Source organism: Pan troglodytes, chromosome 15 (genome assembly GCF_028858775.2).
Source record: "Pan troglodytes isolate AG18354 chromosome 15, NHGRI_mPanTro3-v2.0_pri, whole genome shotgun sequence".
NCBI classification, from domain to species: domain Eukaryota; kingdom Metazoa; phylum Chordata; class Mammalia; order Primates; family Hominidae; genus Pan; species Pan troglodytes.
Window position 1 is genome coordinate 55363254 of NC_072413.2, and position 25592 is coordinate 55388845.

General features: G+C 38.3%; 2 protein-coding genes across 7 annotated transcripts in view; one reads left to right on the forward strand and one right to left on the reverse strand.

Moving 5' to 3' along the window:
* LOC104002047 (basic proline-rich protein-like) overlaps positions 1-1660 on the reverse strand; it is a 114412-nt gene extending 112752 nt beyond the window's left edge. For all 6 annotated transcript variants that reach the window (XM_063792934.1, XM_063792936.1, XM_063792935.1 and 3 more), the window contains exon 1: positions 1258-1660. In XM_063792934.1, the coding sequence (XP_063649004.1) occupies positions 1258-1623 (366 nt within the window). In that variant the 5' untranslated portion in view covers positions 1624-1660. The remainder of the gene's footprint in view (positions 1-1257) is intronic.
* NAA30 (N-alpha-acetyltransferase 30, NatC catalytic subunit) lies at positions 1260-23403 on the forward strand. The gene is made up of 5 exons (XM_001164011.6): positions 1260-1401; positions 1655-2426; positions 7460-7583; positions 10542-10597; positions 20037-23403. Exons 2-5 carry the CDS (start codon positions 1656-1658, stop codon positions 20172-20174), a joined length of 1089 nt encoding a protein of 362 aa, XP_001164011.1. The 5' UTR covers positions 1260-1401; position 1655; the 3' UTR covers positions 20175-23403.
* The last annotated feature ends 2189 nt before the right edge of the window (positions 23404-25592 follow it).

Genomic DNA, 25592 nt, shown 5'->3' on the forward strand with positions numbered 1-25592 from the left:
CATGGACTAGAACTGAGGCCTCCAGCCTTTATCCTGCATCAACCATCAGCGGTGAAAGTGAAGTTTTCAAATAATTCTACTCCTCAGCCTTGGAGTCTTCCAACTGAAGCTCTACGCATAATGGAGTAGAGAAAAGCCATCCCAGTTGTGCTCTGTCTGGATTTCAGAGGCACAGAATCTGCGAGCATAATAAATATTTTATACATAGAGTTTAGATTACGGCAAAAAGTTGCAAACGTGTTCCGTCATAGAATTATATATTGAAAACGTCCATCTGCGGCACACCAGACCAGCTCTATAAATCAGGTTTTTAACAAAACCGAATTTGTTCAGTGAGCGGGTGAGTTACACTACCTGTCTCAGCTCAGACCTGCCGGGAGTCAATTGTGGACTGGAGCAGAAGGCGCCCAGCCACAAGCTCAAGTTCTATCCCCTTTGCACTCGATAGGCAGATCCCCTGGGAGGATCAGGCCACCTGTTTACCAGTGCTTCCTAACCTATTTGTGTCACAAGTTTAGGAGTGTGCTTCTTAGCCCTGGTCACTCTCTTTCACCACCTCTCTCTAACCCTTCCCCAGGTGTGCTAGCAATTGCCCAACACCTGTCAGTCACTTTTGCCTCCAATTTTACTGGGTGCGAGGAGCAGAGTAAGGAGGGAGAGGAAGAGGGCTGACTCCCTTGCCTCAAAGTGGCAAGGGCCAGCTGAACTTAATTCACACTGCAAACCACCACGTTTCGACAGCCATCCCCGTATTTTCACAGCTCAAATCTTCCTTTCTTTTTCGGTCGGCTTCTCTGATTTGCTCCATTTTTAATCGCTCCTCCCCCATCCTCCTTGCCCCTGGTCAGGGCAAACATTAAACGCTGTGCAGCTTTAAAAGGGCATTTTTAGGTGACTTGTAAACGGCTTGTTCCACAGGCCCCGAATTGGCGAGATTCGCTACAGCTCGGAGTGCGCGGTAGACTTTAAGCAGGGAGCGCCTGCCCGGTCCATCCCTCCCCGGCCCCGCGTGGCAAGCAACGCAGGTTGAGGCGCCCCTAAACCGAGGAAGAGGGTTTGGGAGCCTGTGACTCCAAAGCCCTCTGCAACTTCCCGGCCCCACAGCCCCACCCACTAGCACGCGGCCTTCCCCGCAGCCCGCAGGAGACACCTTTGTCCCCGCCCCTCCACAGGTCACCTCCCTCCACGCCCCTCTCTCTTGGCCCGGGCAGCCGGCAGGCAGGGAAGTGTCGTAAAGCCAGGCCCAGGAAACTTTACCCGGGGTAACAGCTGAGGCGCTTTACGGCGACGGCGGCTGAGTGAGAACCTTGGCGGCTGTGGAGGCTGCCGCGGCTGCGAAGGAGGCGGCGGTGGTGGCGGAGGAAGAGGAGTGGCGGCAGCGGCGGCGGGGACCCGTGCGGGGTGAGCCGTGAGGAGGGGCTGCGAGTGACAGGGCTGGCGGGTGGGCCCGGGCGGACGGGGACGGTGGCCGGCTGAGCAGCTGGGCGGCGCTGAAGAGCGGGGGGGGTGGCGGGGAATTGGGGGGGCAGCTCCGTGAGGGACGGTTTCTGCCTTTGTTCCCCCCACCTCGGCCGCCCCCCATCCGTCGCCCCCTGTTCTCCGCGCTCCTCGGCCGGGTTTCATGGCCTCCCCTCTCGGTCTGTGTCGCTTCTAGGATGGCGGAGGTACCGCCTGGGCCTAGCAGCCTCCTCCCACCACCAGCACCTCCGGCCCCGGCGGCGGTCGAGCCCCGCTGTCCCTTCCCGGCGGGGGCCGCCCTCGCCTGCTGCAGCGAGGACGAGGAGGACGACGAAGAGCACGAAGGCGGCGGCAGCAGGAGCCCGGCGGGCGGAGAGTCGGCGACGGTGGCGGCCAAGGGGCATCCGTGCCTCCGCTGCCCTCAGCCGCCGCAGGAGCAGCAGCAGCTCAACGGATTGATTAGCCCCGAACTGCGGCACCTCCGGGCGGCCGCCTCCCTCAAGAGCAAGGTCCTGAGCGTAGCAGAGGTGGCCGCGACCACAGCCACCCCTGACGGAGGCCCCAGAGCGACTGCAACAAAAGGAGCCGGGGTACACTCGGGCGAGAGGCCCCCTCACTCCCTCTCTAATAATGCAAGAACTGCGGTCCCCAGCCCGGTGGAGGCAGCGGCGGCGAGCGATCCCGCGGCGGCCCGCAATGGACTGGCCGAGGGCACCGAGCAGGAGGAGGAGGAGGAAGACGAGCAGGTGCGGCTGCTGTCTTCGTCCCTGACCGCCGACTGCAGCTTAAGAAGCCCTTCGGGCAGGGAGGTTGAGCCTGGGGAGGATCGGACGATACGATATGTCCGATATGAATCCGAGCTACAAATGCCCGATATCATGAGACTGATCACCAAAGATCTGTCCGAACCCTACTCCATTTATACCTATAGATATTTTATCCACAACTGGCCACAGCTGTGCTTCTTGGTAAGTGGATAGAATAAAAAGAGGGTGAACCCAGCAGTGATCGAGACTGTGCGGGGCAGGGAGTGAGGGCCCAGAATGTGGCAGTGGATATCTCCTGCTGCGTATCATAGTACGTTATATGATGTCAAGTGCTGTACACATTCCTAGTTATTTAATGAAATTGTTTTGAAGGTAAGACTTCATGATTCGGGTTAACGTGATACTAGTGTAACTGCAGCAAGCCTGTATGGTGGCGTGTTTCACTGGGGTGGGTGGGGGTCTTGTGTCTTGTTTACATTAGATTATAATCGTGTTTAACCGTCTTTAATTACCCGCCCGCATCCTCAAACACTTTACAGTCATTTAATTTGAACATGGTTCTGTTCAGATACAGGCCTTATTAGTCTCTCGATTACAACCATAATCAGGGAAGAGTGTATGCATAAACATGTTGTGGTGAACATGGATGTCAGCAAACTTGGTGTGGTCATATTGGAGAATTAAATCTTACAAGCATTTTCGGTAATTATGGAGATGTTTCTCTTTACTTCAACTGGACAATTAACAGTTGTAGCCAGCCTGCTTTCTGGTACTCCATTCCAGAAAGTGCTACTAACACTTCTGGTGGCTGAAAGACTCCTGAAACTTGAACAAAATACCCTTTTGTGGAATGTAGAAAACTTGTGTGAAATTGTTACCGATCTGATTTTTTTTTTTTAATTTAAGAAACTGGTTGTAGATGTGGCCAAACACTAGTAACACTGGCTTGTGTAGAGTATAATTGACAATAATATTACACGTAAGTGAAAGACTTTTGGACGGTTTTTAAAAATTAACATAGTATTGGCAGTACCAGTAATTTCTTCACAATAATATTGACCCATTTCAGTCTGTATGAACCCTTTAACTTAAACGTTGACTGCAGGTGTATGCTTTGTATCATGTGCTCACAAGCATGTTGTTTCTGTTGAATTTTACTACAGAAAGATGACATCCTTTTAAGGAATATTTTTTAATATGTGAAGGGAAAAGCCACCATTACTTAATGTTTTAGCATTGGCTTAGTTTCACTTGGTAATTCCCTGCAAGATATTTTGACAATACTTATCTTTTTGATTCTCTAGCTTGGTGATAATTTGAAAATGTAACCTGGGTATCGTAGATAATGGTAGTTCTATTTTCTGTCTTAACTTGCTTAAACTTCAATTCAGTACATTTGTTAAAACTGTGGGTACTACTTTATATTCTTGAAAACTGCTCTTTCAGTATTCTAAGCATTGTATCAGAATAGTTCTAAGACATGTCTGTGTCAATGAATATGAGAAAATGATTTATAGCACTATTATAAATGTCATATCAAATGCCACTGTAATTGCTAAAAATTGTAGATTTAGTTGTAAGTTAACCCACAGAAGTAGATGATTGAGTCACATTTCAAGTTGAAATAGATGTTTTTCTGTCAATTCCAGGAAATAGTTGTGTATATGATATTTAGTCAACTTTGAGTCCTGGTAGTTACCTAAGCCTCTCTCAACTTGTCTGCTATTTTAGACTCTGGTCAACAATATCAGTAAACTTTAGATTTGATTTTATGTAGAACCCTCCCAATTCACCAGCTAATGTGTATGTTAGCCTTTAGTAGCTCAAGTTTGTTTAATATTCTGAGTATCTAGAATTGCGATATGCACAAGTGGTTGACCTATAAGATTTACTGGTGCAAGTATGAATCAGGAGGTATTAAACAATAATAAAACAGTAAAAAAACAACCAGGCCATTTAAAACTGAAGCCTTTATCTTGGCATACTTTTAAATTTAAGTTTCCCGTAGGAACTATTTTTTAAAAAATACAGATGCGTAAATGTCTGTTTATTTTAAATCATATCCTTTTAGAACTGAAAGCCATCCTAGAGATAATCTAGCCCAACTTAGGTTTTGTTCTGTTTTGTTTTTTGATTGAAAAAAAGTTAAGAACCAAAGTGACTTAAAATGTTTCAATCTCCAGATATTTACTGACAGAGGGGTAGGTTTTGTTTTGTTTTTTGATTGAAAAGAAGTTAAGAACCAAAGTGACTTAAAATGTTTCAATCTCCAGATATTTACCGTCGGAAGGGTAAAGCTAGAACCCAGTTCTCCTGGCCCCTCATTATGGTAACAAACAAGAACCTGAAAAATGACATACCCTTGATCCATTCAGTGAAGATTATTGTGTCACCAAGTTATCTTCACCAAGGGACAGTTGCCCTTACATCAATCTCAAGAGATTAGAAACCTCCAAAATGTTCCGTTTTCTGTGGATAACCTGTAATGGGTCAATGGAATATATGGGGTTGAACCTTACAAAATTGCCAATACTTGATTAATAAAAATGATAGCTTATTATGATTCTTCCTAATTGTAAAAGATGTAAAAAAAAAAAAAAAAAAAGGACAAATGTGAGACACTTTCAGTTACTCTGTACTTAACCATTTTATCTTTACCTGTTTTCATAGTAACATTTTCAGTTGTTGGTATCTTTTTGAAGTTCTTAAACTTACTCTCAGCAAATGTAACATAGTACTTCGTTTATTTGTTTTAAATTTAACTTTTTGGCTTCCTCCAGTTTTCTATTTGTAGTGTTCTAGAATTTGGGAATCTCTCACTTTATTTTTTTCATAGTTTTATAGACTGACAACCCTTTGGCCTTGTAGTGTTAAGTCTTAATCTTGCCGGGGATTTTTCAGTTCCCATCCTTGAAAAAATACATTTAATAGCGTGAATTCCAAATGTATATGCAGAGCTTTTATTTGGAAAAATTGACAAGCAATTTAGTGATTCCTGTAAATGTACCATATATTCATGAGTAGTTTATCAGGAAAAAAAAAATGCAGCATTGGTCTTCACTACTAATGTCATCGTAATGGTGTATGATATATTGGGCTTTTTAGATGATGTATACAGCTTGATTTTTGCTCCTACAGATTCTAAATTAGGAAGAAATCAGGTCTTAAGAATGAACTAATTCAATATTTTGTTTGCTTATTCCATGCTCAAAGGACAAAGATTTGTTTGAAATTCCTGTTCAGATTGAAAGTACTGTCCAGTTGTATTGTGTTTAATGGTTTTAATTTTTCCTCATTTTTGGATAATTTTATATAAGGTGTAGCTATTCTGAGGTTTGTATCATCAATCTAATACAGGTTTTCATTTCACCTGAGCCTGGCTTATGAGGTCAGGCCAAAATTTTTTCTGGCCCTTTTAAATATACCATTTGGTCTGTGATAATTTTATGTATGTGTATGTATGTATACGTGTCTATATACGCACATATATTTGAAGTGAGTTTCAAATCAGAAAAAGCTTTCAGAGTTGGTCGAGGCGATTTTTGTGCATACTTCAGGTCTTTGTTTAAAAAATTTTTTTAAAAGATTGATGTATTGTGAGGGAGAAAATTAGAAATAACAATTTCAGAGGTTTATTGACCCAAAATAGTTTTGGAATGTGTGATAAACCAGAAATGAATTAGCGTGGGTTGTTGAATTTCATATTCCTTCAAAAGGATTTTTCCGACCTAGTTTAGGTTTGCATGAAATGGATTAGAATTATCTTGCTGAAAAGATTTCTCCACAGTTAAAAAAAGGCCTTTTAATCAATTTACAGAATGACAGACTAAAAAAGTCACAAATTTAAAATATGTATTAATTATAAATTGGACGTTACTTATTAGTTTTTTGACTCATTTCTGCTTTTGTTGAAATAGTTTCTTCTGGAAAGTTAATTTATGGAAAACAGACTTCTTACTGACACATTATTTAAACAGTTGGAGATACTGCCCTATTTATATTTACCAGAAATACTGTGTTACTAGAACTTTTTATCAGCATTGGAATTTTTGAAAAACATTTTCAGTGGTAACACTAGAAATCTTAATGAAAATGGGGGATGATTAGAATTTAACATGTAGCTTTTAATACTCTGGAAAGCTGTACGTTTTTATTAAAATAGAAATTTCTGTAAAATTAAAGCTTTTAACATAAAGCTTTGATTTTGAACTATAAATATTCTGAGAGCTTTATGACAGTTATCCACACTGTCAGGAGTATCCTAAAAATGAGACTATGCTACATTTACATATATTAACAAAAATCTCTTGGGTATGGTCTAAGCAATACCTTATAAACTGTGCTTTTTCTGAAAATTGTTAATTTTTTTTTCTGATCGAAATCTACCATTCAGGTGTAAATATGTATTATATCTGGCTTTCACTAGAACTTTATTATTAAATTTATTTTCATTTTTTTCTTTTATTGAGATGGGGTCTCACTCTGTCACCTAGGCTGGAGTGCAGTGGCACAATCTCAGCTCACTGTAGCCTCTGCCTTCCTGGCTCAAGCCATTCTCCTATCTCAGCTTTCCAAGTAGCTGGAACTACAGGTGCATGCCACCACACCTGGCTAATTTAAGTATTTTTGGTGGAGACAGGGTTTTGCCATGTTGCCCACGCTGATCTCAAATCCCTGAGCTCAAGCAATCTGCCTGCGCCTGCCTCCCAAAGTGCTGGGTTTACAGGCGTGAGCCACAGCACCTGGCCATTATTACTAAATTTAACTGAATATATTTAAATTTACATTCTGCTGATGGGCAAGTTTTAACAATATTTTATGTCCTAATGAATAGATTTTTTCTTTATAATCGTTTTTTTTTTTTTTGCATATTTCCCCTTCCAGAACCTTAGGTAGGTCTTTGTTGCAAATAATTGTGATTTTAAGCACCTCATATGTAATCTTATAAAGTACTTGAATGTTTACCTTGTGGAATCTTGTCTTTTTTCCCTAGGCTTTAATAGTAAGCATAAAAAATTCATGTTCTAAAGAATATTGAGAAATTTTAACACTAGAACATTTAAAGGAATTAGGGGATTTAGATTTCTGAAACTTCTGTGACTGCTGTCTTGCAAGAGTTCCCATTATCTTCCCCTGTCGAAAATGCTTACCAATGGTTGGTTGTTGTTTTCTCTGGATAATTGTGCAGTACCTGATGGCAATGTATTCTTCATAACTGTTTGTTTATTTTTAAGGCCATGGTAGGGGAGGAGTGTGTAGGTGCCATCGTTTGCAAGTTGGATATGCACAAAAAGATGTTCCGCAGAGGTTATATAGCCATGTTAGCCGTGGATTCCAAATACAGGAGAAATGGCATTGGTAAGAAAAATATTATTTTATGGAAAGAATGCCTAAGCTATTTTCATTTTTGTTGTGTTTTGAAATAAAAGACTTAAATGTAAGTATGTAGAAATGAAAGAAACTAAGGGAAGAAAATTAAGGCGGGTTTTAATTTTTAATTTCAAAATGGTATTTTTAAAAAGTTCTTAAAATGAATTTTTTTCTTTATTAACGTTTTGTTTGACAGTTTTTCTTTTTAACAAGTAGCCGATCATCAGCTTTCACCTGCAGATTTTTTTAAATCACATTCAAAATGCTTTGCATTATGCTAAGTACCACAAGAAATACTGCAATTTATAATTACGTTATGATGGTCCTTCATCCCAGCCTTCAAGCACTTGTCTGTATTTGGGTTAAGTGGACCTCAGTCAAGCCAAAATTATGGACAAATTGTTACCATTACTTGGTGCTAGTCATCAACTATATATTGCAATTCAGGAAAGATCAGGAGATGAGAATTGATTGTTTCTTGTAATTCCCAAACTTAATTTTTTGTTGGGTCTACTTTTCCTGACATGTTTAGTTAATCTTAACACTCATGATTTATAATGATCATTAGAATCATGTGGGTGGTTTAAAAACACGTATTTGGGCCCCTCACCCTGAGACTCTTGTTTGTCTTGTCAGAGGTGGGGCTGAAGCTTCCCTAGGTGACTGTGATGTAAGCCTGATTAAGAACCACTCTTCTATGGCTGGGTTAGATAACTTTTGTCATTTAAATGACGCCATAAAACTCAATAGGCCACCAGGTGCCGGGTGCGGTGGCTCACGCCTATAATCCCAGCATTTTGGGAGGCCAAGGCAGGTGAGTCACTAGGTCAGGAGTTCAAGACCAGCCTGGGCAAGATGGCGAAACCCTGTCTCTACTAAAAATACAAAAATTAGCTGGGAGTGGTGGTGGGCACCTGTCATCCCAGCTACTCAGGAGGCTGAGGCAGGAGAATTGATTGAACCCGGGAGGTGGAGGTTGCAGTGAGTGTGCCACTGCACTCTAGCCTGGGTGACAGAGCAAGACTCCGTTTCAAAAAACCACTCTTCTATTCTCTAGGACGTAGTGGCTCTTTGTTCACAGTGGAGAATTGGGTAGACAAGCATTTGTCTAAGCATGTCAAATTTTGTGATGTGCTTTAGCTGAGTATTCATAAAAAAAAGTTTAATACCTGTACTAGTATTTAATCATTAGCAGTTTTTTCACTTTTATGTTTTTAAAAAACTATTAAGTGTTATTGTCCAACCTAAGACTCACACACGGTCCTAGGTATCATGAGAAGTAACTATAAATAGGTTTACTTAATATGTTAGGTTTAGCCAACTTTATTGCAGTGTTATAGCTTTCCACTAAGATTTTTAATGAATTGGGCTTGTTTTATGGACTAAGTTTGAGCCTTTGATGCATTAAAAAGCACTGATAAGGACTCATGATAAATTATAGCCAATTGTTTGGCTAGTTTGGAGGGCAGAAACCAGTGGCTTTTGGGTTGCATCCTGGCCTTCAGACATACTTTGTTTGGGCCATAAAATGCGTGCATACTTGTATGCATGGCTTGAAAATTAAGAGTTTTTAATTTAATTTTATTATTTTTTGAGACAGAGCTTTGCTGTATTGCCCAGGCTGGAGTGCAGTGGTGTGATCCCAGCTCACTGCAACCTCTAGCACCTAGATTCAAGCAATTCTTGTGCCTCAGCCTCCCAAGCACCTGGGACTACAGGCACACACCACCATACCCAGCTGATTTATTATTTTTTTTTTAATTATTTTTTTGAGATAGTCTCACTCTGTCGCCCAGGTTGGAGCGCAGTGGCATGATCTTGACTCACTGCAACCTCCGCCTCCTGTGTTCAAGTGATTTTCCTGCCTCCGCCTCCCAAGTAGCTGGGATTACAGGCACCCTCCACCTGTAATGCCTGGCTGATTTTTTATTTTTTAGTAGAGGTGGGGTTTCGTCATGTTGGCCAGGCTGGTCTTGAACTCCTGACCTCCGGTGATCCGCCCACCTTGGCCTCCCAGAGTGCTGGGATTATAGGCTGAGCCACTGCACCCAGCCAGTTTTTTGTATTTTTAGTAGAGATGGGGTTTTGCCATGACCTCAGCCTCCAAAATGCTGGGATTACAGGCGTGAGCCACCACGCCTGGCCAATTTTTTGTATTTTTAATAGAGACGGGGTTTCACCATGTTGGCCAGGCTGGTCTTGAACTCTTGGCCTCAAGTGATCCACCTGCCTTGGCTTCCCAAAGTGCTGGGATTACAGGCGTGAACCACTGCGCCCAGCCTAAGAGTTTTTAAATAAAATTTGTCTGTCTGCTCTTAAAATCAGATTTGGCAAATTTTTTCCCTTTTAATATACCAATTATATTTGACCCTAAACTAGGATACATTTTGCTAGACATTTACAGACACACCACTGACGTCATTGGGAGTGCCAGACTTGCCAGACTTCATCGTGCTCACTGTAAAGTTTATAGGAACCTACTGTGGGTAACAGCAGTTCTGATGAGGTTGTCTTGTCCCTTGTGTCCAGGGGAGTTTGAAGGATCTTTGGTGAGATCAGCTCGGGTTATGCAGTAAATTCTGGCCAACTCGTGGGGAGTTCCTGGGTTGTTCTGGCCATACCATATCTTGTCTTTTTCTCTTTCGCTTTCCTACTGCTTTCAAACACAATAGAACAAACTCCTGCTTGTGGCAAATAATTATGTCTGAGAAAAAGGAGTATATTGGGAGATAGGTCTTTCAAGAGGAAACATACTGTTATGTATAGGTTCTGTTGGCTTCTCTTAGCTTATAGCTAAAATTTTTCCCATTTAATTTGAGGTAATCCGTGTATCTGGATTCAAGATAGAAACTAGCATTTGACATTTCTGTGCTTACGAATATTATAATTTAGGTTATCTTTAAGAAATACATTTTTCCTTCATTAATACTCAGATCTATATTCTAGGTACTAACTTGGTTAAGAAAGCTATATATGCCATGGTTGAGGGAGACTGTGATGAGGTAAGTCTTTAAAAATGTTTAATACTTTTTATCTGGGCATTATTCTTACTGGGTATTTTTAATAAATATTTTATAATTTATTGCAGATTTCATTGCAGTGTTACTATACAAATGCAGCTTGTGGGGAAAATTATATTCCATTTAAAAACACATGAATTTTTGACCTAGAACAAATTTTAAAATGGAGCTAAAATTTCTTCAAAATGTGTGGGGGGAATCTTAGACATTTTCAGTACACAATTTTGGTATTCAGAGGCTTTATCATCAGTTATTTAAGGTAGCTCTTATTACAGACTCTGTTATAATTTGCTTACATATTGGCCTTAGTTTCTGACAATGGGAAACTGTCAGTCTATATGGAGGACATTTCACACTTGAAAATAATCTTTTCAGAATTAAATAATGACAGTGTTGGCTAGGGGGAAGACAACCACTTTTAAAGAGTAGAGCTATCTGCGCATTAACATAAGAGCATTTTCTCTCTTCAGCTTGTTTGTAAGGTCTGATGGCAGATATTTCTTTGTATCCTACTGCACGGTGTTTCTACATATAGTAGGTGCATGATAAATATTGGTGATGATTGGGAATGTTAGCATTTACTGTTGCACAGAGTGGAAGGGAACAAGTATAAACTAGAGAAGTGTAGATGTCTTTAACATAGCAGTGGTGACTAAGGAGGAGCAGAGTTGTACTAGTACTTTTATGAGTAATAGAAGTAGCAATTGTCTTTATTATTAGAGGTCAGATGTGCCTTAGAGAATTCTCAAAATATGTGAAATTGGGTAAGTTTTTTTAAAAGGTTGACCTTAATACATAATTTGTTTAGTGACTTAAAAGAAATGGAGTGTTTTGGTACCAAATTTATACACAGTCAGCATATATGATATATGTATGCATGTGTTTTTGTTAACAAAGTCCCTTCTACCATTCTCATGCTTTTCAACTCTTTATCCATCTTTCCATTGATAGCTACTGTTTTTTGTTGTTGTTTGTTGTTGTGGGGTTTTTTTTTTGTTTTTTTGTTTTTGTTTTTGTAGAGATGGGAGTCTTGCTATGTTGTCCAGCTGGAGACCACTCCAGCTCCTGGCCTCAGGTGATCCTTCCACCTCAGCCTCTCAGGTGTTGTGATTACAGGCATGAGCCGTTGCTCCTGGCCTGTTGCTACTGTTAACTGTTTGAAATGCTTTCTCTCATTTTTTAAACACACCTATGTGCAAATATATAGTTTTTAAAAATACAAATGAAGTAATTCTTATTCAGTAATTATTAGCAATAATAATTGCTTTTTTCTTTTAACAATATCTCATGAATGCATTTCCATGTTAGAATATAGAGATTTACTGCTGAGCATTCTCAGGCTTCTTGTTCACATTAGGCTCTATTCTGACAGATCCACTCTAAGTGGTGGTTATATGAGAAGGCCTACAGACATAGTGGGTGGCACAGTGAAGTCATCCTGGGATTTAAAAATATCTAATTTTACTCCAAAGAAATAATTCACAGGTGTTGAAGGATCTCACATTGTTCACAGCTTTTAATATTATAATGCAAAGGGTGCAGTCGCCAAAGCTTTACATGACTGGTAACTGAAATTTCGAGGAGAGGATTGGATCAGATATGTTCATGAGTATAGGTCCATGTTTGGACCATAGCCACACTGCTTGTCAGCTCATCGAGAAAAGTCAGGTTTCACAAAAGTTGCTTAACAGCTTGGAGAAATCTTCAGGATAATATATCATGTTTTGATCTTCCACAGATCCAGTGAACAGGGGTGTTAAGAGCAGAGAGTATTATGTTCCCTATGATTAAACCTTTTCTGAGTTATCCTACTTGCTATCCTAAGTTACTACTTGTGAGGCAGGCTGTGTGCTTTTGTTTAACTGTTCAAAGGTTTGGATAGTGTTGGCTTTTCATTTAAAGATGTCAGGAATGATATGAAGATTTTTATTGTTTTGGTCTCAAGGTTAAATTCTAAATTAATGATATATTTTATGGTAGAAAAACTTCATTTCCAGCCTAAAAAGCTAATGCTGATTCATTCATTTTTTCTTTTGAAACAATGAATGTTACTTAATCTTTAGGCTGACATCAGGGATAGCTTTGTGAACTTTCTTCTTTTGTATGATTATGGTTTTTGCAGTTTGTGAATACCTCTGTCTCTGGATTAGATAACTTTTTCTTGGTATAAAAATTTTGCTTATCTGTGTCCAGCGTTATTCAGATCGAATAATTTGCCATATGAACTCTTGTTTACTCTTTAGAAGATATGGTAGCTATTTGGTTTTCCTTTGCTTGTTAAAATACTTTAGTCTTTAAGACCCAATTCAAATACCAACAACTCCTTTAAGTTTTTCTTGATCCTTCTGGACAGAATCCATTGCACTTTTCTGTTATTTTTGCTACTCTTTTTGTAATTATTGCACTTAATTTCACTTGTTCAGTGCCTTAGCACAATGTAGGACAGAGATGCCTTCTCTTGTTTGTTGCTGTATTCTTAGTGCTTAGTGTGACATTTGTGATAGAGTACCTGCTTCGTAAATATTTTTTGAATGATCAGTTCTGTGCTTCCAGCATGATGTTTGTAATCCCTCTCTCTTCTTGTTTAAGCACTTTTAAATTTTGACTTGTATTGTTGTTAACTTGTCTTTCTCTCTGAACTTTCTGTATGCTTTCTAAAAACACCAATTGTCTTATTTTTGTTCATAGTAGGATTTTTTTTTTTAAAAAGGCATCTTCAGGGTTAACCAAGTTGTTAAAATGCATTTGAAATGATAAATCTCCAAAATTACAGCGATTAATGAAAAGGCAAATAAACATGTGCTTTCACTTTCATTAATTTAGACCAACCTTCCTTTCTTTTAAAGGGTTTAGACATTTTGACAAATTATCTGAAAATCTGTGAAAGACATTTCAGAAGGGTTTTAAATTAGATTTTCTACTACTTAGGTTATTCTGCTATTTTTAAAATTCTTACAAAGATAGAGATTTTAAAATCTGTGAACCTTTTAATAGAGGTACATTTGGCCAGGCACTGTGGCTCACGCCTGTAATCCCAGCACTTTGGGAGTCCAAGGCTGGCGGATCACTTGAGGTCAGGAGTTCGAGATCAGCCTGGCCGACATGGTGAAACCCCGTCTCTACTAAAAATACGAAAATTAGCTGGGCGTGGTGCCACACGCCTATAATCCCAGCTACTCGGGAGGCTGAGGCAGGAGAATCGCTTGAACCCGAGAGGCGGAGGTTGCAGTGAGCCAAGATTGCACCGCTGCTCTCCAGCCTGGGAGACAGAGTGAGGCTCTCATAAAGAAAGAGATACATTTGGAAATCTCCGTGAAACCTTACTGTGCACATCAAACAATTTTTACTTTCTATTCTGTATACAGAATTTGTGACCTTGAGTCGTGTTTATATTGTTCTTTGTTGTTACTAGTCATTTTAAGCTCAGAGTATTCAGCCAGAGTTATTAGTAATCACAGAATTGAAAGGTAGATGTTTTTCTCCAAATAATGCTGCACTGTTCCTAGTCTAATTGATGTTTTCATTTTGTCTTACTGTAAGTTTCCCAACTTTTCATATCAGAATTAGACATATGTTAAAACAGTATAGCTAAAAATTTTTTTCATTTTCTATGTATTTGGAGCTGACTAAAAAATTATAGTATCAAAACAAGAAACAAGTGGATTTGTTACTTGATGAGTAAGAAATATATTACCAGTATGCTGATCTGGCTTAAATTTGTTTACACCCCCTGCACGCTCTGGCTGCCAGATGTGTAGTGGCTAGGACAAGTATCTCAGGTTCATGTTTCACAATAGAAGAAAGAATAAGATAAATACATATAGAATGAATGAGTTTTCTATGATGTAGATTTTAAAATAGGATCTGTGTACCTAAAATCAACCTACTTGGTGGCCATTTACATTTATGTACTTTTTTTCCTGAAGTAAATTAGAATATGGGCAGGTGATTGATCAGTATCAGTATGATGAATAGTGCCTTGATTTTTAAGCCATTGATATCCTTAAAATCTTAATCTCTGAAAACTTCAAGGTTGTTTTTGTTTTGTTTTGTTTTGTTTGTTTGTTTTGTTTTTAGAGTTTTAGGCTGAGCACGGTGTCTCACGCCTGTAATCCCAGCACTTTGGGAGGCCAAGGTGGGTGGATCACGAGGTCAGGAGTTCGAGACCAGCCTGGCCAATATGGTGAAACCCCGTCTCTACTAAAAATATACAAAATTAGCCAGGTGTGGTGGTGCGTGCCTGTAATCCCAGCTACTGGGGAGGCTGAGGCAGGAGAATCACTTGAACCCAGGAGGCAGAGGTTGCAGTGAGCCGAGATCGCGCCATTGCACTCCAGCCTGGGGGCCAGAGCAAGACTCCGTCACACACACACACACACAAAGAGTTTTTAGGTCGATTACTGTGAATATGAATAGCCAGAGATAACTGATCAGAATACAGTGGAATTAGGATTTCTTAATGGAATTTATAGTATCTTAAAATATTTTTAGTTGAAAATCACGTCATCTAATTTTTGCTTATTTATATTAAAGACATTTTTTCCATTGAAAAACCGTAATGAACATTGCAGAAAACTTGGGAAACAGAAGAGAGTTCACTACCTACCTTTCTAGCACGTTGTATTAGTCCGTTTTCACATTGCTGATAAAGACATACCTGAGACTGGGCAGTTTACAAAAGAAAGAGTACCACGTTGGATTTACAGTTCCACATGGCTGGGGAAGCCTCAAAATCATGGCAGAAGGCAAGGAGGAGCAAGTCGCATCTTACGTGGATGGTGGCAGGCAAAGAGAAGAGAGCTTGTGCAGGGGAATTCCTCTTTTTAAAACCATCGGATCTCGTGAGACTTAATTCACTCACGAGAACAGCACGGGAACGACTTGCCCCATGATTTAGTTACCTCCCACCAAGTCCCTCCCACAGCACATGGGAATTCAGGATGAGATTTGGGTGGAGACACAGCCAAACAGTATCACACATCCAATTTGGTGTTTTCTTTCCATTCTTTTTTTGTTGCGTACATTTATTTTTACTAGACAGTTTCTTCTGTAAATAGTATGCCATGTAACTTGCGGCAGACTGTTTACAATCTGCTATTCAAACCCATGACTTTCCCTACAACCTGATTTGCTTGACCTACTTAATGCTACTTATTTCTAGCAATATAAAGGTAATGCAAAAGACATTTTGGTAAATTTTAGATAATATAGTAGCTGACTCTATTTTGTACAATTAAAAGAATAAAATAGATCACATTAGCACTAATGAGTAAATTAGATTATTAGGAGCCAAGGAGATCTAAGTTATTTTTTGAAATAACTTATACTTTTCTAAATTAGAAAAGTCCAACTTAGAAAAGGTACAGTCATTCTTTTTCCCCCATTATAAAAGATTACTTTTTATCTTTTTAATTAGACTATATTTATTGTGTTTATTATGTATTTACTAATTATATATATGTGTATATATATAAAAAACATCTTTAGTTTCACTGGAAACATTATGCTATGTGATAGAGCCTGCAAGGTAAAGAACAGAATACAGTGGGGTTAGTTAAGCTGCAAGGATTTTGGGTGAGTAGTTTGGCCTAATAACTGATTATGAGACACCTGGTTTCCATATTTATCTTCTGTCACTTGGCAGTTGTGTGATTGTAGGCAGGCCATTTAACTTTTTCTGGTCTTTCTCTTTGTCTATGCAACATGATGTTAATTCTGATCTTAAAGATACGTTGTGAAGAGCAGTACTGTTTGTTGTTCATTCAGCAAATAGCAGTGGAAGGGCTTCTAGGTGCCAGACAGTGTGGTAGTGCTAAAGTTCTAGCAGTGAACAAGCCTGCTCTCCAGGAGCTTCCAGCCTACAGTATTAAAAAATACTATCTTAAGCAGTAATGTTTTGTAATGGTTTGGCTTATCCTGATAATGGTCTGTTACTGTTGCTAAGAGGATCGGTGGAATTTCACTGTAATTTTTTTTTCTGTTAGGTAGAATTCAACTCTGTCAAGTTTCTTTAGGACCAAAATAACTTCATTTTATGGTGAATTTCTAATATAAATCCAGATATTCTTTTAATATGTTTATAAGAATTTAAGAATTAAAAATTAGTTACTTTATCCTGGCATTTTTCTGTTGTGTCAAATAATTTTCTAAAGAAAGAATCTCTTTGTTTAGAAAATATGAGTGTGCCAGGAGAATCTTTACATTTTGACTAGATTAGACATTGGTGTAACTTTTTTCTATGTAATTGAGCTTCATTTCATTAATATATTAGGATGCAAACAAACTTGAACTCAGTTCTTAACCACACTTTAAGTGTGTATTTGTGTAGTGGTGGTAGCCTCAGATGTGTTTGGAATATTTTAGATTGCTAAATATTGATGGTGGACTTAAAATCCCTTTCATCTTGTCTTAAGTAGGTTAGATTTCCCAGTCACTGCTTTGCTTTACTTTGGGAAATGAGGGGGAGGTACAGTAGAGTAGTTACTATTAAGCTTTAGTTCATAATTGGACTCTGTTCTGTCCTTGCTCTATTGGTGGCCTTGAGTTTTATTCATCTGTAAAATGGATAACCACATCAATTTCATAGGGTTATTGTGAAAATAAAGCTACATAATACATATAGAATGCTTTACATTGCACATAGTACAGCTCCAATAAATATTAGCTGTCATATTTTAAAATTGTCACTTTTTATTTACGTGAAATCAATTCCAAGTTTTGAGTTGTTGTGACTTTAGTGTTTCTCATATTAAATTGCTTTGATTTAACATTTTAGCTATAATTAGGTGCCGGACCTCATAACAATTGCAGGAATTACCCAAGAGAATTGTTAAAAACTAAAAACTTGCATTGACCAGACTGTGGTGTTACAGACTCTAGTATGACATACGTTACTGGAAATTTAATTATGTCTGTGTGTGTATGTGTGAGTATTTTAATTTGTTTTTTGAGACAGAGTCTCGCTCTGTCACCCAGGCTAGAGTGCAGTGGTGCACTCACAGCTCACTGCAGCCTCAACCCCCTCGGCTCAAGTGATCCTCCCACCTCTGCCCCTCCAAGTAGCTGAGACTATAGGCACACACCACCACACCTGGCTGATTTTTAAGGTTTTTTAGACATGGGCTTTCACCACGTTGCCTAACCTGGTCCCAAACTCCTGGGCTCAAATGATCTGCCTTGACCTCCCAAAGTGCTGGGATTATAGACATGAGCCACCAAACCTGGCCAAATTGTGTTTTTTTTAAGTGCAGAAAGAAATTGACGTTTACTTAAACCAATTTGTTTGCTGTACAACTTGTATTTTAGGTTTTCTTAGGAGCGTGTTTTCTTGATCCTGAACTGTTAATTACTTCATTTTAGATCTTTTAAAGGTTTAGATTTAGCATTGGTCCCTGCTGTTGTTGGGCTTACCAGCTAGGAGAGATGACATACCACTCATCAAATGTTGAATAAGAATGTGTCATAGGAACGGTGCAGAATGTTGCTGGGTGATATAAAAGGAAAGGGGCACTGTACCCAATCTGGAAGTGACAAGGTAGGGCCAAAAGAGAGGAGGATAGGAAGAGCATTCTTCTAGACAGAAAACAGTTTATTTGAATGTTCTAAGGTGGGAAAGATCATGGTGGGTTCCAGAAACTGAAAATTCAGTGTTGAGCATGGAAAGCAAGAAGAGAGAGACCTAAAGCAAAGCTGAGGCCAATATATTGATGGACTTTTTATGTCTCTTGATATTATTTTTAGATTGTGGACTTTCTCTTGAGGACAAGAGGGAATCAGTAAACGGTTTTAAGTAGAGAATTAACAAGAGCATCACCCTAACTCTAGAGAGAATGGGAGACCTCTTGAGTTAGGAGGCTCTTGTAATTATAGTGAGAGTTAATGGCAGCTTGGACCGTGGTATATCGAGCATAGAAAGAAGAGGACCACTTAGAGATTTAAGAGGGAGAATTGACAATAATCAGTGCTTGGATGCATATAGGTGGTTGGAGAGGAATGAGGTTCAAAGATGACTCCTGGGTTTCAGGTTTGAGGCATTGGTGTGGTGGGGGGTGATCCTGTTTACTGAGATATGGAATTGAGGAGGAAGAGCAGATTATGAGTTCAATTTTGGATATAAGTTGAGGTACTGTCTTTTCTCTATTATTTGCATCAGTTGTTTGCATTCTTGTCAGACTTTTTGATAGCTTGAGAAAGAACAGGAAGAGACTTATGCTTCACTTGGGCCTTTGTTTAATTATACTTTGCCATTTCCCCCCCACCCACTCCAAACACTTGAGGGTTATGACACCCAATAGTAACTGTGGCTCACTGTGTTGATAGTTCTCAATGAAATAAGTTGAGAAACAATTGAAAAGGCAAATAGAGCTACGTGTGTAAAAGTTGGGAAGATGGGGTAGAGGGTGTTAGAGGGAGGTAAAAATAAAATCGCAGTTTTCAAAAATACCAGTTATTCATTGTCAGGGCCACTGGCTCGGTAATATTTCAAAAGACTTAAATGAAAGTTAATACTATATGTTCCTCTGTTAAGCTTTGCTATATAGACCAGTGGTTCTCAAAATGTGGTCCCTTGACCGCAGCAACATCATCATCTAGCAATTTAAAAATATTAAAAATGCAGATTCTTGTGTCCTACTGCAAACGTACTCATAAACTCTGAGGGTGGGGCTCAGCAATCTATTTTAACAGACCCTTCAGGTGATTATGATACACTGTAACATTTTGAATACCTCTTGTCTGGATTCAGCAAACTTTCTTGGTAAAAGGCCCACTAGTAATTATTTTAGGCTTTGTGGACCATAGGTCTTTGTGGCAACTGCTCAGCTCTGCCCTTGTATTGAGAAAGCCACCACAGACATCATGTAAACAAATAAACATGGCTGTTTGACTAAAACTTTATGTACAAAACAGCAGGCACATTTGGCCCAAAGTCTATAGTTTGCAGACTCTGGTCGAGACTCCAGACAAATATGGTAGTTACTGCCAGAATAAATGACATATTAATGAAAATACGGAAGTTGGAAGTCAATCTGAATAGCTGCTTATAATAATATAGCTTATTATTTTAAGGAAATAAACCAGCACTTTTGATTGTTGATTTTATTTTCATCTTTAGTCATTTTACCTTTCCCCACAGGGAAATAATTAATCTTTGTTTTAGTATAAAACATACTCTCATTGCTAAACATTTCAAACCACACAAATCAGTAGAACAGAAGATAAATCTGCAGTGGTCCTCCAAGCCCTTGACCCAAATATAATATTACAATCTTGATGACTGTTTTTGAGTTCTTTCTGTATATTATTTATTGTTTTCACTATCAATTTTTAAAATAATGTATGATTTTTTAAAAAATTGTTTAGTTGGTAAATTATTTTTTAAATTGTGTAATTATAACTTAGTTTTTTTCTCATTTCTTTGAAGGTTGTTTTGGAAACCGAAATAACAAATAAGTCCGCTTTGAAACTTTATGAAAATCTTGGTTTTGTTCGAGATAAGAGGCTGTTCAGATACTATTTAAATGGAGTCGATGCACTGCGACTTAAACTGTGGCTGCGTTGAGAAACTGACATCAAGGAACAACTTTCATCCACACAGAATCGACCTTTGCATGCAATGCAATTTGTACAGAATTGCTTTGCAGGTGGATTTAGTAATTTCCATGCAGCTCTTACCTGTCAGTGTCTCATTGAGTGTCGCACAATATTTGTTGCACTTTGGCATGGCACATTTGTTCTGAATTAAAAGATTGTTTTAAACTTCAGGAGTTCTTTTGGTACCAACAAGATGTGCCAGTTGATAGCCAAGATTTATGTGTTCATTTGCAAAGTCTGCTGACAATGTTATTTACACAGTGATCATTTTATCACAGAACCAGTAAGTGGAACATAATTTTTGTTCCTTAAAAAAGCCAATGTGGATTGTAAAAGTCTTTAAGTATACTAACATTTCACACAAAACCTGCCCTAGTTTTCTGAAGTGGGTGAGGGAGACGCTTCAGTTTTAGGTTTTATTTTTTCAATATTAAATTTTCCATTCTTGAATATTGGTACCTCAGTGATTAGTGAATGAAAAAAATGTAGGGTGGATATGTCTTACAATGAGTAAAGGTAACAATTAAATTTTGTCTGCCAGTGCCTGTGTAGATAAGTATATTTGTCTTCATCTCTAGTTTTTGAATGCATGCTATCTTTTCCTTTTCTTTAAGGCCTTTGCAAGCAAACTTTTGTTTTTATTTAAATTCTAAATTTGATAAATTATTTCAGATTTTTATAATTTGGATACTTTTTTCAGGTGAATGAAAGAATGGTTTACTTTAGAAGTCCCTTTTTCCTTACAGTAACAAGTTGAATCTACTTGGAAAATTGAGAAATGGCTCAAAAGAGATAAGAAAAGTTGATGGAGCCGGGAACTGCTGGGGTTTAGATGCACTTTTTCTTTTGAGAGTAAGGGAAGTTTTGGAAAAGAATAGAAAATTAGTGTAAATTGATATGATTTTATTTAATCAAAATTACTGCTACGCTGCGAAGAACAGCTTTTACAAAGTAGCTGAATTTGTTTTTCCCACTTGATTTGGATTCACATTGCTTTCATTTCTTAAAATGCTTCACTTCAGGTTCTTGGTCTTGGAAATAAATTTCAAGGTGCATTGTATCCATTTTAAGCTGCTTTATTTTATTTTCACTTGTATGAGCAAATTCTTGGGGGAGCTTTGCTTTTCTTCTGCCAGAAAAACAAAAGGGGGAAATGAAAATCTTTTTTGGAATGAGTTCTGTGGGTTTTCTTAACAGCCACCATGTTTATTAGTTACATTGTGTTTTGGCCAATCAGTGCAATGTAACAAATTTTACAGTTAATTGCTTTCAATTGAGTCAGTAAACCTGTGATAGATAATTTAACTGGAAAACCTAGGTACCCATAAGAAAAAAGATTCATTCTCTGTGAAAACTGTAGGAATCTGTTGTTGTTTTCATTTGAATATGCTCTACTTCTGCTCTAGTATTTGGTTTGGAATATATTTTGTGGCTCTAATTACTGTATTTTTAAAAACCCTACCTCCATTAACAGTTGGTAAAGGCCCCTTTTCAGGAAAGTTTGTTGCCTTTTTTTTTTTTTTTTTAAAGGAAAGCTGCTCTTTGCTCAGTATAGTGTTTTGAAAGTGAACATAGTAACAAATACTTTAAAAATAAAGATACACAATTTATATTTGAAAATAAAAACTTTCTGCTGGTGGGATTATTTATAGTTCTTTATTTTTAAAGAAAATGTTTTCCTTTTTATATTGCTCTTGAAAGTTTAATGGGCAGAATACAATACTGGTTATAATAAAAATATGGTAACCACACAGTACTCAGCCTTTCAATATGTTTTTGGTCAAACTTCATTTAGGCACTAGCATTTAGAAGAATACCAATCATAGTGATGCTTTTGTTATTTAATATGAAGGAAATGGAACTAAAACATTTATGTCATCAAATTTTATTTCACTTCTTTATATTTGACTTGCTGGTTGATACATAATGGTTGATGAACATATATTTGCTTAAATCACTAATAGGGATGGTTGTAAAGTAGATAGATCATTGGTTCAACCATTTTAGTGTTTTTGCCAGATTGTCAATGAAACCATCATACTGACCTTTTCCTCCAAAATTGCCAAATTGACTGAACTGGTTGGGTGTTTGTAAAGATGACGTTAACTGTGTGACTAAAAAGTCAGATGGTTGCCATATTGTTTGGTATATGTTGAATGTCAGTGTATGCCTTATGTCTTTAACTGGGTATGCAAAAAAATTTTTACTTAAGTAGATTAAAATTTTAACCTCTAGCATGAAAACCCAGCACCAACACTGAAAGACTCCATTCAGGTTGAAGTAGCCTCAAACAGTAATTTACTTTTTGATAATAGGCTGTTGTTTTTCTTAAATAAGCTTAAAACAATTCTATCTGAAATTGGTAGCATGGGTTCACTTGGCTACAACTGAGCAAAATAGATGCAACTTTCTTTTAATGGGGTGCTGCCTCTTTAGGACTGACTGTACTATCCACTGACACTGGTTTGGCAGTTGGTACTGCTGAACATTTTTATACATGCTACCATGAAGCTATATATGTTAGTATTGAAGAAGCTAACGGGTATACTATCATTTTTGATGTGTGGGCTGATTATAATTTCCTGTATTTCCTGTACATTGGGATGAAACTACTTTAGCAAAGTCCACAGATCAGAAACCAGACGGTGGTTTTTGAAGTTGAAACCAGCAAAATAAGAAAAAACAAAAAATCGATTTTAATATTTTCTGCCTCTTTCCCAAATTACCCTTCCCACTTGCTCGACAAATCTATGTAAAGCAGTTTGTTTTTTCATGTTTTAACTTTACCTTGCCCTGTGTTATGGTACTGGCTGACATGTCTAAGACTGGATGTGTATATTTATTATGGTGTCTAAAAATCATGAAGTTCATCACTTTTCAGGAGTATAGATGAAATCAAATTGGTAGTACATCAGAGTTACTTTTCAGTGCACCATGACATCACTAAAATGAGTGCTGTAATGTTACAGGGCTTTCAGGTTTGTAAAAACATAACCATAAATTATATTGACGTCAGATATGAGTTGAGTATCTATAAAATATCACGTGTATCTCAAAATATTGGACTGCTGTTTGACTGGATATTGCTGCATAATTTTCTTCTATTGTCCCATATCCTTTTGGAGAGAGATTTAATGGGATTTGAAATGTGCAAGCTGTCTAAATAAGATGCAGTCAAATAAAGTATGGTTAAGTTGTGTTTGCATTTTTCTTTTAGATACAGCTGTGTGCATTTTATGATTGGGTTGTTTTGCTTTTACCTACTAAGTAAAACAGCAACAAACAATATATTGTTTCCCGCTTCCTGCCTTTCTTCTAAGAGTTACGGGGAAGAAGTATTACATAATTGTCATCACTGTTGTGTGTTCTGACAAAGTAAATTTGAAAATAACATGAACTTGATTTTCCTAAAAGTACTCAGTCAACTCATATGTCAGTTATCGGTACATTTTGCATGTGTTCAGTCGAAAGTTTATCTTTTTAGTCTTTTTCATAGCAGTTTATTTCTAAGACAGTTTTTATTTTAATTTACTTTTTTGTCTGTACACTGCCACTCTGTAATGTTCCCCCCACCCCATCCCACCCTTGGTAAGACACCAAAGTAAAATAGAGCAATATCCAAAGAGCTTTTTGCCCCTGTCTTGTGAGGAGCTTTAAATAGCTGTGAATACTTCTGTATGTCAAGATTTTCGGATTTTAGTGGAAGGATGAAATGATCTGTTTTAATCATTTAACTGCTAAATTACTTTTATCATGCATGCCAAATCTTTACATTATTCTTTAGAGTAATACTGTAAAAGTATCTGAGTTTGTTTTATTTGGGCCTTATGTGGAACTCGAAATACTTCATAAATTCACTCTAAGGTCTAAATAAGAACCAGAAGGTTGATACCATTTTTTCACACCAGTGAACACAGATCAGTATTAACCTGTAGCCCAGAGGTGTTAGATTTATTTTTTGAGACAGAGTCTCACTCTGTTGCCCAGGCTGGAGTGCGGTGGCACAGTCTTGGCTCACTGCAACCTCTGCCCCCTGGGTTCAAGCAATTCTTGTGCTTCAGCCTCCTGAGTAGCTGGGACTACAGGTGCATGCCACCACGCCCAGCCAATTTCTTGTATTAGTAGAGACAGGGTTTCACCATGTTGGCCAGGCTGGTCTCAAACTCCTGACCTCAAGTGATCTGCCCGCCTCGGCCTCCCAAAGTGTTGGAATTACAGGCGTGAGCCACCACGCCCATCCTATGATATTCTTTTTATAAGCAACTTTTAAAAAGTTTTTTAAAAGATCTCATAAGCATGTAGCACTGCTACACTTCAGATCACTACTGTCCAGTCACACTTTATATAAGGATAGATGTGTCCTTTTCACTCCCCAGTATGGTAGTTACTAGTCACATGTGTAGCTACTGAGCCCCTGAAGTATGGGTGGGATGATTGAGCTGAATTTGTAATTTTAATCAAAGTTAGCCACATGTGGCTTGTGGCTACTGTATTGGACAGCAGAGCTTTAGATAAGCAGTAATAACAGGAAGGGAGTGTTTGTATAGGTTGAAAGATAAAATGGAAGGATCACAGTTAGGCCAGATGTGGTGGCTCATGCCTATTATCCCAGCGTTTTGGGAGGCTGAGATGGTAGTTTGCAACCAGCCAGGACAGCATAGCAAGACTGTTGCTGAAAAATCTTTTAAAATAACACAACTAAAAATTACCTGAGCAAGAGTATAGCTGAACTGTTTATACTGACAATATATTTCATTAATACAGTATTTGACCACTTTCCACCCCACCAACCACTGCCCTTGTTATGTAGCCTTTCTGAGAAAAGCAGCCCTTTCAGATTTTATTGTTGGAAGTTCCTTGGGTTGCAGAGATGCAGATTCAAGTGCCAAAAGTTGTTTCTGATGAGACTTACCTTTTTAGCCTTAAAATATTTGTATAGTTGGCCCTAATAATTTCTCATTTTTGATGAATTTGAAATCATTTCACTTCTAAATGAGATTGGTCATCTCATGAGTGGTCAAGTTGGAACATGGAGGTCTATCATGTTTTTAACCTCCAAGATCCACTTATGGGGATGAGGCCAAAGGCCAATGTTACTTCTAGAAGAACCAGATTAATTTTTCTGCCTTCCATCACCGCAGTGTATTACCTTTGACCCTCGCTGGTCATCTGGTAAGTGTAGTTCATCAAAAGAGCAGAAATAGGCATAGTAAACACCTGGACACAAAGACAGTGCCAGGCTTGGTACAACCTGTTAACACTGTTGAGGAAAGAGCTCAAAACATGCATTACTTTGGGGATTAAGTCAATGTTTAATCTCAATATGAAACAGACCTAGAAATAACAAAGACCACTGAAGTGCCAAATTTATCTTCTAATACTACTA